At 47.5% G+C, this 17,864-nt stretch overlaps 1 protein-coding gene across 1 annotated transcript; it reads left to right on the forward strand.

Annotated features, from left to right (window-relative positions):
* Positions 2,872-6,056, forward strand: LOC8062451 (NAC domain-containing protein 35). Its single transcript, XM_002456717.2, has 3 exons — positions 2,872-3,707; positions 3,920-4,191; positions 4,897-6,056. Exons 1-3 carry the CDS (start codon positions 3,443-3,445, stop codon positions 5,686-5,688), a joined length of 1,329 nt encoding a protein of 442 aa, XP_002456762.1. The 5' UTR covers positions 2,872-3,442; the 3' UTR covers positions 5,689-6,056.

Consider the following 17,864-nt stretch of genomic DNA (forward strand, 5'->3'; position numbering starts at 1 on the left):
AGCAATGTCGTTGTTGTTACTGTTTTTCTTTTTCTTTTTCTTTTGGCGCGGCCCATCGAATAAAGGCTTGTAGGCCAAAGCCTAGTAGCAATGGCTTATATATGACCATGGTCCATGGCCATTCACCATCAGTCCATCACCAGTGCAATATGTGCACATGCCGCCTTGTCGAGTTCCTCGATCTACAACTTGCTAATATGCCATTCTTCGGCGACACTGTTCCTTACTGACTCTGAATTTCTGATCGATCCTTCTCTTGGAAAGGTCAAAGTAAATCTGTCCATCTTTATCCTAGCTAGCTTGTCCAGGAAAAAACATAGTAAGTACTTTCTCTGTCCCAAATTACGAGCCTTTCACTACTACACAAATAATTAATGGAAGATGGCAAAGTAGATTAATAAAGACAAATATTGCAACCGCCTTCAATCAAAGGTCATTATTAATGGAGGATTTACCAAAGTGGTAGCTTTGTCCACCTCCATTAATCGATTAATGGAGGCGGCGGGCTCTTTAGAATACCCGCATCGGTTAATCGATAATAAAAAACAAAAAAAAAATCCACGAGTCCACCAACGAGACCGTTCCAAGCCGGACTGACCCTGTTGTGCTACACGTAGGAATAGGGACACAGACTGCCGCCGTCACCGGATCCATGTGCATCCGACCTCCTCCTCGCTGGATCCGAGCATGGCTGGCCATCTCCACACCAGATCCATAGATGCCCTTCCACGCCATAGCCAGATCTAGTGCCCTAGGAGAAAGAGAGAGTGAGGGAGAGAGGAGCGAGGAGAGATGGAGAGTGAGGACGAGAAGAGCGGATCCAGTTACCTATGTCCAAGAGCGGATCAAGGCCGACCTCCTCCATGCCCGCCTGATCCAGTGGAGCTCACCACCAAATCCGGTGGAGCTCGATGAGAAGAGCGTATCCTCCATGCCACCACCAGGTGTGTGAGCTGGGGGCTATGTCGGGCCACCACATCGCCACTAGGTGTGTGAGCAGGGGCCACGTCGGGCCGCCACCATCGTTGAGCTCCACCATTGAGATCCATGCTGACTCCACTGTCGTGGGGGAGAGAGAGGGACACCGTCGTAGGAGGCAATGCTAGGGAGAGGATGAGCATTGGGGAAGGGAGAGGGCGCGGGGGAGAGGGTGGTCCCGAGTTGGAGGGGGGGCAGCGCCACTCGAAGGGAATTAAAGGGAGGGCGCTCGAATGAGTCGGTTGAGGAGGGAGAGGGAGAGGAAGAGAGTGGGAGTGAAGAAAGAAACCTTAACTTCCTTTATTTATATCGATGATGGCTACGGTGCCTCGTTTGGGTCTATTGGGTCTCAGCCTTTTTTTTGGAGGTAGGTCTTATAGTGTGCCCCCCTCCGAAAATAGATTTATGGAGACGGACACCTTAAGACGACCGCCTTTGTAAATAGGTTATTTTTGGATGCGGTTGTCATAAGGCCTCACCTCCGTAAATTAATTTTACGAGGCGGACAAACATGATCACCTCGGTAAATAAAAGTGACCACCTTCGTTAATAGCCTAACATTTTAGAAGGTCGTTAGATATCCGCCTCCGTCAATTTTGGGCTCCATCTCCTAAAATCTTTTGTGTAGTAGTGTTTTACTATGAATCTAGATATAACACATATATCTATGTGCGTAGCAAATACTATAAATCTAGGAAATCTAAAACACCTTCTAGTTTGGAATGAAAGTGCTTTATTATTTGCTCGTACTGTTCCGGGATACGTAGAGCCTTGTTTCCAATTATGAATTCATGCTGTATCATTTCCATGGCTCATGGCATCATCCGTCCATAAGTCAATGGAAACATCTGGTCTCGTCTATCCTTCATGCTACGGATACGATGGACCCATGATTGGTTCAGGGTCCATGCATAAATGTCGTCCACGCGAGCTAGAGCTATCAGTATCAGCTGATGAAATATTAATACTAGTACACTATATGCATGCAGTCGCAGACGTGCAGAGAGAGATAGTTGCTGGTTTAATCCTGCCCATGCTTTTGGATCTGCTTTACCTGTAGCTCCTTTTTGCGCGCCAAAGTGGCCGTCGAAAGGAATGTCTCAGAAGAGTATCGCAGTGCGCGCCCTCCAATTCCACGGACACGCACCACTGTAGTGTCTCTGTGTGCCTTCATGCATGCATGCTTACCTAATTCAAGCAAGCGCGTGACGAGAGGAGATCGTCGGATTGGAATCCAAGAGAGATTTCACTTCATCACTCTCTGTGTGCATGCAGCACGCCATCGCAAATCGCAAATTAAAGTCAGCAACTGACACGGGTAGAGAGTAGCGATCGAAAAGATGTGTGTGCATGCGTCTGGCCCTTTAATTTCTCCTATTTTTCTACGGGCGGTCACACCGTTTTGTACATAAACATGTGGAAAAGGAAGCTAATATAGCAGTATTAATGTAGGTTACGTGACAAGACGAGAGGATGCTTGGCAACAAGCTAGGATTATTAGTGTAGCTATCGTGTAGAGCTAGCACATCAACGACGAAAACAATGGCCGGATCAGAATCAATCTAGCGCCATCTCGATCGGCCGGCGGGCGCCGTGTGTGTATGTATCTTGTATATATCATCATCGGAAAGCGCCGGCCCCCCGGCAGGCAAGATTGAAGACACGTACGCGCGCGCGTCCGGGGCCAGGGCGCGATGGGTGGATTGATGCCTGCCGGCGGCAACCGCCCACAGCTGTCCGCTTCCTGAGCCGTCCCTTTCCCCGCTATTAAACTCGCTCCGCCGTCGCTGTCCCCGGCCCTCCCTCCCTCCACCGCTCCGGCCGGCGGGTCCCCCTCCGCCCCGCGACTCATAATTTCCACCTCCTCCCTCCCGTCGCGCGCGTGTGGCGTCAGGCCTCGCTCATCGCCTTGCGTGCGCCTGCTGCGCTGTGTGTGCTCCCCGCCGCGCCTAGCTGCGGCTAGAGCGTGTGTGTAGACGAGTGGTTAGAGAGACCGACCGGCCGGCCGGGACCGACGTAGACTAGCTGCAATCACTCGTCGGCCGGGCCGAGCGAGCCGATCGATCATCGAGCGGCCGCGCGCCCGGCACGGCTGGTTTTTGGTCGATATATATTGCCCCAGACACTAACCCTCTTATCCTTTCCCCATCGTCTTCCCCCACTTGCACTTGCACCCGCGACCGCGCGAGCAGCAGCAGCGAGCGACGCCCCTCCTTTTCTTTTCCCAGAGGTAGTAGGAAGCAGCCACTGAGCTCGCTCGTGCTCGTGCTAGCTACCTACGTATCTAGCGCAGCTACTACCTAGCCACAGCAGCTACAGCCGCCTCGCCTGTCGTAGCGACTGAGCATCTCCGGCTGCAGGCAGGGTAGGTAGGTACTACAAAGATATGCGGAGGCAGCAGCCGAGGCGGCCGGGGCAGCAGCGGTAGTACTAGGCGACGACGTACACGGACGCACGGTCGGCCATGAGCGGCGGCGGCGGCAGCAGGAACGAGAACGGGCACGGCGGCGCCGCGGCTGCCGCGGCGGCGGCGGCGGTGGTGGCGGCAGGTGGAGGTGGAGGCGGCGACGCGCACGAGGACGACCTGGTGATGCCGGGGTTCCGGTTCCACCCCACGGAGGAGGAGCTCATCGAGTTCTACCTCCGCCGGAAGGTGGAGGGCAAGCGCTTCAACGTCGAGCTCATCACCTTCCTCGACCTCTACCGCTACGACCCATGGGAGCTCCCTGGTCCGTGTCTCTCTCTCGTCTCGTCCCAGCTGTCTGATGTCGCTAGCTTACAATTGCGACACCAATTACTCGCACGCAACTCGATCTTCTCTCCCTCTTCCAATCTCTCGCTCCGATCCCCGACCTGATGAATTAGTTACTAATCTTCTTCTCTGCTAGCTAGAAATCAAGGGAGACAAATAATTAATCAAGGCTAGCTGATGGATGTGCAGCAATGGCCGCGATTGGGGAGAAGGAGTGGTTCTTCTACGTGCCGAGGGACCGCAAGTACCGGAACGGGGACAGGCCCAACCGGGTGACGGCGTCGGGCTACTGGAAGGCCACGGGCGCCGACCGCACCATCAAGGCCGACAACAGCAGCCGCCCCATCGGCCTCAAGAAGACGCTCGTCTTCTACTCCGGCAAGGCGCCCAAGGGCGTCCGAAGCAGCTGGATCATGAACGAGTACCGCCTCCCGCAAGACCACACCGACCGCTACCACAAGGTACTATATGTGTACATGCTCAAGCTCATCCCGTGCACCATGGCCTTCGAAACCAGCTAATTTGCCACCGAATCGTTGTGTCACGAACTAGGGTTTGGGTTTACAATACTTTGGGCCTTTGGGGTGGGTTAATTTTTTTGCAGGGTTTCAATTTTGGCCTATCCAAGTTTGCCTGGTTTTCCCTTGAATGAATCGCGCAGGCGCCATCGTTCTAAGAGAAACTACTACCAGCTAGTTATAGATTAGGGTTTGTTCATCTTCTTTCGCTTGCAAATACTTCTATCTTAATTTGCTGTTCCTTCCATGACCAATGAGCAAATGATGTTCATACTATATATATTTGAGCTCACACAGTACACATACCTAGAAACTCACCATAACATTCGATCAATTATACTCTCCCCTAGATGCTACTATCATGCAAAGAGAGTTTGTGACCCTATAGAATCCTAGATTCCACGATCCTAGATGTAATCACTGAGATCTGGACTAAATTTTGGGGGCAAAGCCATCATCTCGTAGCATCTCCTTTCTGGGCTTTCCGATTCGAGCCTGACTATAACTATCTGGTTCATTGCTAGCTACTGCAGTTCCTCGCCCTCCTCTAACTAACTAGTTATTGTTTCTAGCTTATTACTAGTCGATCGTTCAAAATTAGCATAGTGACACCTCGATCTTCATGCGTGTGTCCATGAATTACTGCAGACCGAAATATCCCTCTGCCGCGTGTACAAGCGCACCGGGATCGACGACGGCCACGGGCATCATCCCGCCACGGCGCGCTCGACGACGCCCTCCCGCGGCGCCACGGCGGCACAGCAGCAAGATAACAAGCAAGCGTCGTCGTCGTCGACGCCGACGCCGCCCACGACCCCGTCCAAGATGATGCACCTTCTCCACGGCGAGTGCACGTCGCCGCCCACGGCCATCTGCAGGAACAACAATCACGCCGCGGCGGCACACAGCGACAACAAGACGGCGGCGGAGCCACGGCAACAGCAGCTCCCCATCAAGCCGTACTGCAACGGCTACCACCACCAGCTGTCCACGGCGAGCTCTACCACCGCCGCCGCGGCCCGCGATCAGCAGCAGGCTGCAATGGGAACCGCGGCGGTGTCGTCGTCGTCGTCGTACGAGCAGTCGTCCAGGAACGCGAACTACGCGTTCGCCGCGTCGACCTACTCCCTGCTCAGCCTGGTGAACGCGGCCTCCATGGGCGGGTCCGGGTCTGCCGCGGCCATCGACGAGCTCAGCACGCTGGTGGGGCACGTGCACGGCCAGCCGACGTACTTCAACCACCAGCCCGGAGGCGGCGGTCACGGCCACAGCTTCCTCCCTGGCCTGACGACGCCGTCGTCGCAGCAGCCGCCAATGGCGGCGCTCGGGACGCTACCCATGTCCCTGGCCGCCATATCTGACAAGATGATCTGGGACTGGAACCCGATCGTCCCCGACGCGGCGGCTAGAGATTTCAGCACCGGCGGCGGATTCAAGTGACACCTAAAATGAGCCGCCGGCCGCGTGCATGCACGCCGCGCGCAGCTTTGCACGGGTGGTGGATCCAATGGCGGCGCGCATGCATTACGATCCTAAGTGGTACAGCTACTGCAGCCCTTGTAGATCTTATTTCTCTCTCCCGGTTAATTTGTTCACGGTAAATTCTGAGGAAACAATCAGTGTAGAGAACTATACCCTATTAATCAGATCCTAGATCATACGACCAGCTTGTACCAGTAGTATGATCAAGAGTTCAGGATATATAGTAACTACGTAGTATATATAAGCTGTATGTAATTCATACTGAATTGCATATAATGTCGACATTGCCTTTACTTTGATCGATGTCGTCATGTGACAGTTGATTACTGGTACTTTCAGGCCTTGTTGTTTAGTTCCAAAATTTTTTGTCAAATATGAATAGTAATACTTTTGTTTGTATTTGACAAATATTGTCTAATTATGGACTAACTAGGTTCAAAAGATTCGTCTCGTCAATTTCGACCAAACTGTGCAATTAGTTTTTATTTTCATCTATATTTAATACTTCATGCATACGTCTAAAGATTCGATGTGACAGAAAATTTGAAAAATTTTGTAAAATTTTTGGGAACTAAACAAGGCCTCAGTAGTAAAGTACTCCATTCAGTTTTTTACTCCTACTGTCAGTGAGTCAGTCTAGAAGTACTCCATCCATGAACCATCAGGGGAGTTCAGGGACATGGTAATGCGCAGGAATGTGGTACACCGTACTAGTGCTTGCGAATGTTTGTCGAGTCAAAAGTAGCTCTTTTTTAACTGTCTCTGACTTTGGACACTGCACTGCACATGAAATAATGCTGGATGGTTGCATGATTGGGAGAAGACCGTGGCAGAGATTGCCTCCTCTTGGAATGATTGCGAGAGGACCTGCTGGGGCTGCATGTCGGGTCGGCCGTCTCGGGTGTGCGTGCATCCCTCTGGGCTCTGGTGGTCTCTGTAGACGCAGGACTGTGTCAGAGAGACGATGTGAGGATCTATCGAACAACTGGGGACAATCATGTGATGGCAGGGTTTGTCTTTTCGCTCTGCCTCTGTACGTACGTGTTCTCTGTCAGGGGGCTTGGGGGGGGGGGGGGGGGGGGTGTCAAGTCTCAGGGTAGGACTAGACACCGATCGAATTACAACTGTAGAAAAATGATTATTCCTCTTAGTTTGTCTGCTCGTGCTGGCTGTAACTTGTCTTGTGTGTCATGGGCTGAGCTAGCTAGTGATGATCAGTCATGGTTGGGGTTTGGCTGCTGTACTGTGTGGACTCCATCCCCTGGTCTCTCAAGACTACAGGACGACGTTTTTCGAAGGATTGGACACGGAAGTCTACTTTGGTAGGGCTGAGCTAGCTACTTAGCTAGTCGTCCATCTGTTTTATCTGGCACCTTTTGATTTCTGTTCTTTTTTTGTTACTATGCCAGCTGTGAGATGACGTATTAGGCCAGTCTCAATGGAAGATTTCATCTCCCAGTTTCCAAGACTATGAAACTAAATATGAAATAGGTGTCTCTCTCAGTGTATAGTTTCATTGCACGGTTTCATAAGTTGTTTTAGCTTTCGTGGGTCCACTAGTGTCTCTCTCATGTGTTTCAAGATGTACTACCTGCACACATCGCCGTGAGTGTGCGCAGCATGACGCCCGGCGAAGCTCGCACCCGCGGCCAGCGGACCCGCGCCGGATGGAGCTCACGTGTAGGGGAGCTCGCCAGCGAGTCGAAGGGAATCGGGCTGGCGCCGACGTCCAAGTGCTAAACCAATTCCTCCAGTGTATTGAATCAATTTGGCATGAGCTTCTAGATCAATTCGAATTTCCTTTTTCTCAGAGAAAACTCCATTCTTGCCCCCAAATCATCTCTCCCCGGAGTTTGAGTTAATCTTAGGCAATGATTTTTTAGGGATTGATTTGTTCCTAATTCAATTCCATCTCTGCAAAATTTAAGAATGAATCATGGAGTTTTGGATTGGTTTTGGTTGATTCTTGGTCCGCTCCTTTTCTGCTAGTTGGGCTCTGTTCATAGGTAGGAGTCACCGTACCCTCCTGCTCTCGCTCTTTCTGGTTTGGATTCTCATTCTAGGCACCGCAACCACCGGTGTTCACCGGAGTGTAGCTAGGCGATGCACCGCCTGTTCGCAATCAGTGTTGTTCTGTGCCTTGCCTTTGCCTGCCTCGCTCAGGAGAGTTTTGTGCCTCCTCTGGTTCTGTCGCATGGGAGCCCGCGGACGGCGGAGCTCGCGCGTGGGGGAGCTCGCGGCCGGTGAATCTTCTGCGCGAGAGAGCTTGCGGCTGGCGGAGCCGTGCTTGTGGGCGGCGCTCGTGCGCGGCTGTGGCAGTGGTGCTAGTGGTGGTGAGGGCGCGGGACTTGTGGAGCAACGCGAAGAGCTTGGAGCAGAGGCTCATGAAGCCCGATAGAGCGGTGATGGCGACGGACACCGAAGGCGGAGTCCTTGCGGCCGGAGGAGCCCACCGTAGAGCAACCGTCTGCTCCCGCTCGCGTCAAAGAAGACGGGATGAAATGAATCTGAGCCCTCAATGGGGGTTTCATGCGATTACCAACGTTTTGGAAACCGGGCTGACTCGTTTCATCCCCGTGAAACGTTTTCCCTCTCTCTCCTCCCAGTTTCATGCAGAAAGCTGATGTGGCATTCTATTTAATGTGCATGAAACCCTCCATGAAACCCCATTGAGACTGGCCTTAGTATCATATCAACTTAACCGAGGCAAAGAACAACTATTGGATGTAAGCGTGGGGGGGATTCTTTGGCATTTCTTAGGTTTCCCTAACCTGCAAAAGTTTATTAGTGTGACAATTCATCAATGAAAGAAGAACATGATAGCATATAATAAGACCTGTGCAATCAAAAATAAATTGATGTTGCTCATGCATTGGCCATATAAATGTACTGACCAATGTGAATGGAATTGTGTGTATTGAATGACTAGCAGTTCTCAAACTTGGTATGGGGTAGCATTCCGATCCAGCAACTCATGGAAAATGGAACTTTTGAGTCCCTAAACTTGGCTTCATCTTTCATCCAAGCACCCTAACTCAAGAAATGCCATTTTTGGACCTTGAAACTTGGCTCCAGGAGTCATCGTCTATCCAATCGGCATCTTCATAGCTGTGAGAAGCCCACACATGTCAGATTCACCTCTCATCTATCCCTCTAGCGACGACCGACGAATGAGAGTCGACTTTAGCTGCTACTATAGGATGGGGCAGAGGCATCAAGGGGAAGGAGAGCATGACGACAGCGAAGAAAAAGTGGGGCACCAACATGGTCGGTAGGCGACAACAATGAGAGTGGATGGAAGATAGATAAGGAAGAGAAATGATAGATGGATATGATATATGTGGGCCCCACATGATGGGCCTATGTCAAGCATGGTTAACATGCTACTTTCATAGGGAGTGGGTTCAATATGTGTTTGCACTCGGATAACACCCGGAGCGAAGTTTAGAGATCTTAAAATTGTATTTCCTAAGTTGACGATTTGGATGGCACCTAAAGCCGGTCTAGTGACCCAAAATAGCATTTTCAATCCTTGGAACCGGGATGATACCCCTGCCAAGACCGACGACCCCTCGATGAAGAATTTTATCCATAATTTTTTGCTAGACTATACATATATATAACACAAGTTATTAAATACCAAAAAGTCAACATAGACTTGAATGAACACTTAATGTGAACTTGAATCCACTTAACTTAATGTGAGCTTGAATCCACCTAATGGTTTAATTTGTTTCCAAATGAGTGCATTGCACAATATGTGCTGGTCCAAATTAATTAATGAGCTAATATCCATCATGTCGATTCAATCCAATGTTGTGTAGACACTCTATATATAGTTCATGGTATAGAGCCATACTAGTACCATATGGTGTATGCACATATAGGTCCCAAAGCATATGCACTATTCGTTTTACATGAGTTCTAAGGTTGTGTTTAGTTCCTGAAGTGAAAAATTTCGCGACACTGTAGCACTTTTCGTTTGTTTGTGGTAATTATTATCCAACCATAAACTAACTAGGCTCAAAAGATTCGTCTCGTAAATTTCGAGCAAACTGTGCAATTAGTTTTTATTCTCATCTATATTTAATACTCTATGCATACATCTAAAGATTCGATGTGATGGGGAATCTTGAAAATTTTTAGGGTAAACATAAACAAGGCCTAAATCACCAAAATTTGAGGTAATCTGCTTGCGTAGCAAGCTGATTGCACGATGGCATCTCACCAAAATGTGGTGCTCACATGCCAGCGTCATCTCTCAGTAGTACTAGCATGTGGGCAGTCAGCCCCACATGTTGGCGTCATGTCATCACAATTAGCAATGCCACACAAGCTAGCGAACTCACTCAAGTTAACTATTTAGAGCTCGAACGGTTAGTAAGTTTAGAGTCCTATATATGCATTTTATTAGGGACTTCTCCATGCATGACACCTCAAAGCAAAACCGACAGGTTATTTTACTATTGTTTTCTTTTTTTTAAGGTCTTTACTCTGTTGTTTTCATCATACACTTTGAGTGATCGGTGCTACATCATATATATACTTTTTTTAGGAGATACGTACAACACACACACATATAAACATATTTGGAAAGATCTATACTTATTATATAAACATGCAAATTGTAGATGGCGAACGTGATGCGAGACTCGGCTGTACATATAGATGCCATGTACGTGATTGGTTCTGAAAAGCGGATCGACGAGAGTTAGAGAAGCACTTGATGTATTAGAAGACATGAGTTGTGTATCTATCACCAGACAAGGATTTCAAACTTGGGTATTTCTACTTCCATAAAATCGAATTCATAGGCTTAAAATATAGCTAATCGTCAGCAACTTTCAACTAATATTTGCTTTCTAGAATGTAGACTTCTAAGTAAAATGCTAGTTTTTTTTACATGTTTTGAGCTCAAATGTGTCAAAATATTATAGCGCGTAGCATTATACATTTATATATAAGTATATACACATATTTATATAAAAGTGTATCAAAATTGTTAGATATTCTTAGAAACACTACAGAATACCTCTAGATCCGCCCATGAGAGCACGCGGACACGTACTACCAGAGGAAGGCGCGGCGGACGGTGAAGCGAATAAAAGGTAGGGACATAAACATATACTGTCCAGTAAAAGCTGGGGACATATACATATAATTTCAGTGTTTTTGCCCGCAAACAAAAATACCGTATTTATGATAGAACGGTTACACGAGTGTGTGCTGTATTTTGTACTAGCTCCAGCGGCCGCTTAATTTGGGAGGAGTGTACTGTACACAGTATATGGCCATGCATATGTGTGCAATGCCCAATGTTAGTACTACTCTCCAGGGCCGCCTTAATTAGCTAACATTTGGACACAAAACAACTAAACTAGTAGCCATGTATCATGCATGAATAATCGTACGTGCTTTAGACACGCGCGCGTGCTAAAGATCCCCTTTTGGTGAAGGCGAGCCGAGTTGGATCCATCCATGGGCAAGGGGCACAGGCACAGCACGTACAGGCCGGGACGCAGGCGCGCCATGATGAGCCGAGCACCACAACCTCCGCGCAACTGAGATCGATCCACCAGCCGATCGAGGCCCCTGATCAGGCTGTCCGCTCTCCCCCCTTCTTCCCCGGCAGGCGATCGATCCACCGGACGCTCGGCGGGCGGGCGGCCTCGATCGATCTCGGACGCTTTTTGGCCCACGCGCTGCCCATCATCTCTCACTCACGCGCGCGCGATGCTACTATCTCCTCCTGCACTGCACCACGCGCGCGCGCGTGTACATGGGTCGGCCCGGCCGGTCGGATCGATCGGCCGGATTCAGATCAGCCGCCGCCGCCGGCTCTGATGATTACTAAACTAGGCGCAGGTTTAGGATGCAGAAAAGGGAGCTTTTTCGGGGTAATAAAGGGCTCGCCTTTGCGCACGCGCGCGGGTTACTGTCCCGCGCCCGCGGCCGTGTTGCATGGCGCATGATTAGCTCGTTGAATCCAAATAAGCCGCTGCTGCAACTGCATGTGTGCGTGCACTACCTCCTAGTATATAGTAGTATAGTAGCAGTAGCTCATCGGTCGATCGATCGATCGGTGCCATCATACAACTTTTCTTTTCTGGTGATGCATCTGCATGTAGGAGTAGTAGTAGACCTTTTTGTTTGGGCAGTCAGGGACCATGCAATGCGACAATTAATCATCATCCGGCAGCTGGTACTGATGATCCGGGGACGGGACTACGGGAGCCCGGAAACCACGCCATCGGCGGGCGGGCGTTACGCACGGAGTACACGTACGCTGAGTTGGAATTGTTCCTGGGCCAAATTCCAAAGAACCAATTGGTTTGGCTAACAGGGCCGGGTCCTGCAATATGGCTAGCTCTCACGTTCACTGGAGTATGAATGAAGCCTACGCGCTGTTGGAAGGGACTTTGGGGGAGGAGCCTGGATCTGGGCCGGGCCTAAACTGGGCCACATTACCTATTTTGTATAGCGTGTGAAAATCAGCCCAGCCGGCCTACTCGCTTGTCGTACACGCCTGCAAGTCACTGAGATCGGCGAATGATTCGGGCTTGTATACTACGCAAATACTGCAGCGACAACAACGCAAATAATAATATGCAGCTCAGCGCGACGGCCGGCGAGCAAACACCCTATGCCCGCGAGTTGCCGACTTGCTGGTGTCACCGGTGGCCACCATCATCGGTGATGTTCGGATGACCAACGGCCCCTAATAAGTCAACTGGGCAGAGAGAGGGGAAATGGAAAAGGTACGTGCAGATTTTGTATCGCTGTATGTATGAGTTCCAATCATCATGTCACGATCACAGAGAGAAAGAGAATTGGGAGAGTTTTGGGAAGTTTACAGGAGGAAGAATGAGAGGAACAGAGAATTCTGTTTTAACATTTCGGGCATAACCGAACCATTCGTTACAACGGATTTTATTCATAGCCACAACTGTACTGCCTTCACAAATTGGGCCGAGCCCCTACAGCCTAATAGGCCAGGCCCAAATCTGACTCCATAGAGTGCTTCTCCTCTCGCGCTCGGTCGGTGCTCTCTGCTTATCCACTTTCAGTTTTAGATACAATCATGGTCAGGTTCGTGATATTGACGCTCCCTTTGGCGATAGCTTGCCTCCAAGCTATCGGATACTCTGAAACCTAGACATCCACTCCCTTCTATCACTCTGGATTGACAGATTCTGTAAGTTGTCATTAAAGCAATCTATCTCAACTTTTGTTTATTTTGCAGAGGGTGTTCCCATCTTATGACTTTTAGGACTATGGACCGAAATCGCACTGGCCTTCAGTTTCTGAATTTGTAGAGTTTCAAAGTAGACATTAAGCCATGGCCATGTGCAAAGATGTTGCACCGCAAGTGCAAGTGTGGCGCGATAGGTCTGTCGCACCGGAGTCGTTGGCGCGACAGTGCGGGCCCTACGCTCCGCCATGCGGCTCCGGTCAAAGACGTGTGCCACCACCATGGCCCTTGTCACGTCAGTGCATTAGCGCGACAAAGTGGTGTTGTCGCACCTAAAGATTCATATTTGCAAATACTTTTTTTTTTGAATTATTATTAAAATATTGTTTAAAAAATAATTATAATTTAAAAAATTCAATCAAATTTTGGATGTTTAAAAGACACTCTTTCTTTATAATATCAGTGAAGTGTAAGGATTTCGTAAAAGCTTTCTATATATATATACTATAAATAATTGCCTGGCGCTGATTGGGATAAGCTAATTGACGAAAGAAACCATGATCTCCGTGGCAATTAACATATACTAGCAAAACATGCCAACGGGAGAAAAGAGAAGCTTTCAAACCTTAATGGGAAGGGACCATGGTAATGATATAATTTCTATTTATAATTTATTCTTTCTATAAAACTTGAAATTTGTAATTTATTTTATGATGACTATGATATCCATAATATAACCTAGTGTTGTCATTAATATGACAATGTCTTATTAGACATAGAAAGAAAGATTTAAATTAAATATTGAGCTCTATGACTTTTATAGAACCCATAAAATGTTTAATTATAGTCTACAAGGAGTTATTTGCCAACGTGTCGAGAATTGGTTTATGTGATGATGATTATGACGAGAGACTGCTCTTGATTTTTTACATGGTAGTCATCCATCGATGATTCTAGAAATACATTTATTTAGACTGGATTAGACAACAAACCATAACAAATTAATCAAGATTTAGTTCATGGACTATTGATTAGTTTAGATTTTAATGAAAACAATTTTTTGTAATCAATACCGCATCAACAATTTAGTGATAAAATATTTTGTAGGGGAAATTAATAGTGATCTTGTTTATTGTTCTTTCAACGTTTATATCTATACGTGATGAGAGACCTCTCTTGATTTTTTACATGGCAGTCATCATCGATGATTCTAGAAATACATTTATTTAGATTTGATTAGACAATTAACCAAAACAAACTGATCAAGATTTAGTTCATGGACTATTAATTGAATTACATTTTAATGAAAACAACAACTTTTAATCAATACTGCATCAACAATAGTGACGAAATTTTTTGTAGGAAAGATTAATAGTGACCTTATTTAATAGTGTGCCACTGTCTAATGGAAAAAACAGAGGGTCTCGTCTCCTATCTCCTTGAGAGGGGCTGATTCATGGAAGGGGTCCCTGCCGGCGGTAAGACGGGGGCCTCATGTGATTGTCAAATGGCAGCATACCTTGCACAGATCGTGGATGGTGGCGTCACAGGTCGTAGCGAGGAAGCGTCGTGGCCTGACACCCTCCCGCCCGGCAGCCGGCTTTAGGCGCCGCGGCAAGGCCACTTCGCCCAGGACCCCACCGATGGCGACCGGATGCCGAACCTAGTGAAGTTCCCCGCAACGGTGACCTCGATTTACCGAGATGGCGAGATGAACGAGGAAAAAGAGAAGACTAGGGAAGTTAACGAGGTAGGGAGGTTAGCGATGCGATTTGTGCCGAGTTGGGCTCGGCTCGCGCTGGGGTTTTGGCGGCGGTGGCAGCGGGAGGAGGGGGTGGGAGCGTTCGTGCGCGTGTACGGTTGGAGGATACAGAGCAATCGTGGGTGGCGGACAGAAAGGTAGACTGAAGTTTTCCCTCTTAGGTATAGACTAGCAAAACATGCCCGTGCGTTGCAACGGGAGAACAAAAGTTTTCAAACCTTAATGAGAAGGGACCATGATAATAATATAATTTCTATTTATAATTTATCCTTTGGTAAGTGTTTTAAAATCAGAAAAGGCCGATGAAAACATCTTTCATTGATAAAAACGGGATCGAGAATTTTTTTAAGCTAATGGCCAAGACCAAGTCAATTTATGATTATAGGTTGGATAAAAATCTAAGATGGATTGAAATTTTGCGTTTTTATTATTAGAATACATTGCAGCGAAAAAAGTAATTCTAACAACCATAATAAAATTATAAATTATCAAAAAAGTTTTTATTAACAATACAAAGGCTATAATCTTGAATAAACTTGTTATGGATCAATAAGATAGACTTTTGGTAAGAGAGAAACACTAACTGCAGCAGATCTAGCATTGGGTCAACCAGGACTTGAGCCCCTATGTCAGTGCCACTGTATGTATGGACGCCCTTGTCCTTGCTACAAATTTATAGTCACTAAAACTTATAATGAAAGAATAAATATACAAAATAAAGAAAATATGCCTCTCCTAGCATATATTTATAGTTCCGCCACTGAGCACTAACTTAAACTAAAGCTTGTTGATAATATGTCTATTCAAATAATGCATTACTTTAAAAAAAACAAACTCTAAATCAATTTTTTCATAAAGAAAAGTTTCATTGGAGTAAAGTATCGGAACCTTGGCCAAGACTCAAAAAATATTACTGCACGATTTGTTTTGTTATTATTATGAATCTTAAACTTTGAAGATTTTTTGACACGTATTCAGACAATCACCTTCCCCAGCCACACATGCATCCCATGCACCGCCGCCGAAGCTCCTCCTACCATGAACCGCCACACGGCCTGGCCGTCAGCGACGGCGTGGTGCACGGAGAGCCCCAGCGCGAGGCGCCGCCGCCGCCGCGGGGGAGCCGCGTGGCCTGCACGGACAGCACGGGTGCCGGGAGCACCTTGGTGGGGAGGTCCGGCACCAGCGCCAGGAACGCCGGGATGTCGTGCGCCTCGTCGTCGGCGAGATGGCGCACGTCGAAGGTCGTCTTGTCGGCGGCGTCAGACTCCGCCTCGACGAAGGCCACACCGAGGTCGTCCGCGGCGGCGCAGTCGACGACCACGTCACCGGTGCCCGCGTCGTACGCCAGCTTCCCGGCCAGCGGCAGGTACACCGCCAGCGTGGCGGCGAGGGAGGTCTTGAGGGTCGCCACCGCGTCCGTGAACTCGTGACAGTCGGCGTCACCGCCCCCGGGCAGCGAGTAAAGGAACACCTTTTCTTCTTCCCTATCGAGATGGACGGGCGGATTCTAGGGACCGAAACGCGGGACGGAGTCGGACCGAGATGGAAGGAGGCAGAAAAAGTTTTGGGCAGACTGAAATTTTCACAATTTAGTAGTAGGTATAGATAAAGAGTTTGTAAATATTATTTTTCTTAGATTATTGTACCCATATTAGAAAAGAGAGGTTCCAAAAGTCTATGACACTACAAACCTAAATTTCAAATAAGGCGACAATGACTACAACACTTATTTAGAATTTGCTAGCAAATCCTAAATAAGTGTTGTAGTCATGGTCGCCTTATTTGAAATCTAGGATTATAGGGCCCAGCAAGGATGGAAGAACACATATTCTGGAGATCAACTGACTTGGGCCAACTATGCCTTAGAGGATCAATCATCGTTGTTGAATGCAATGTCAGTGGATCCATGTGTTGATTGACCCTATAGGGGGTCGCTTGACCCCACCTGTCTTGTCCACCATGTTACACCCAATTTTAAGAACAAAACTAAGACCTTGTTTAGTTTCGAAAAGTGAAAAATTTTCGCTACTGTAGCACTTTCGTTTGTTTGTGACAAATATTATCCAATCATGGACTAACTAGGATCAAAAGATTCGTCTCGTGATTTACAGCTAAACTGTGTAATTAGTTTTTGTTTTCGTCTATATTTAATGTCTCATGCATGTGCCACAAGATTCGATGTGACGGGGAATCTTGAAAACTTTTTGGTTTTCAGGGTGAACTAAACAAGGCCTAAGTGCAAAACATATATGTGTCCAAATTATCAAATTACACATATAGCGATAAATTACTATCAGAGACCATGTTTTATTACATATTGAAAAACAATGTTACACGGAGACAGAGTAGTAAACAAAAAGAGGAAATATAACTTCTAATCTTCGAGTGAAGGCTCAAAAACCATAGGGATAGTTAGCTGGGGGAAGCATACGCACAACACTTCTAGTACTCCTTAGAAAAAGCAAAAAGATCCATCTTCTGGTACCCATTAGGAATTTTACCAAAGTAATTGAATAAAGCAAGCGTAAGCAAACCACGGCTCAAGCACAATATGAGAGGATGTAGGCTCAAAAGGTTAGATACGTTTGAACTATGGTACACAATTTTAGTTGAAGTTTTAACTTTTATAAACCTACGTAGCTATGTTATACTTAAGCTCCCAAGTGTAAGTAATAACTAAAGATAACAACAATATAATGTAACCAATCCATCCAAAGAAACAACTATTTAATAGGGATCCAAGCCACTTATATACAAGATAATATCTAATATATCAATTTACAAACACTCTGTAGAACTGAAGTCGTACATCGTATATCTGAGGTTTGTTCTTCTGGCTAGGTCGTTTACAACTCAACAAAACGGGTGCAGGCGCTTGGCCTTTGAACAGATGATAGATGACCGGCTGAGGGATGGAGCGCGCCTGTTGAGAACTCCGTGCTTTCTGCTCCATTGTCCGGGATATTCAATTCGTGGCGCCATCAGATTATCGATCGGACTGTATCTGTCCTATCCTACGTTGCCTTTTGCCAGGACCGTAGCAGCAGCTACAGAGCTACGACTTGTCACCTGCTGCGTACCTATTGATCGATTAGTCGCTGAATTTCTCCCCAACTTTCCGTTCTTAGTACTCGTACTATTAACGGTGTCAACGTTTACGTTTCTTCTCCCACGGCT

Source organism: Sorghum bicolor, chromosome 3, assembly GCF_000003195.3.
Source record: "Sorghum bicolor cultivar BTx623 chromosome 3, Sorghum_bicolor_NCBIv3, whole genome shotgun sequence".
Classification (NCBI taxonomy): Eukaryota; Viridiplantae; Streptophyta; class Magnoliopsida; order Poales; family Poaceae; genus Sorghum; species Sorghum bicolor.

What these genes read in the sequence shown, in the direction of transcription:
- LOC8062451 (XM_002456717.2), top strand. Translation starts at nt 3,443, where the DNA reads ATGAGCGGCGGCGGCGGCAGCAGGAACGAGAACGGGCACGGCGGCGCC. An exon ending in CGACCCATGGGAGCTCCCTG is followed by an intron (nt 3,708 to 3,919) that starts GTCCGTGTCTCT and finishes ATGGATGTGCAG; the next exon opens with CAATGGCCGCGATTGGGGAG. An exon ending in ACACCGACCGCTACCACAAG is followed by an intron (nt 4,192 to 4,896) that starts GTACTATATGTG and finishes GAATTACTGCAG; the next exon opens with ACCGAAATATCCCTCTGCCG.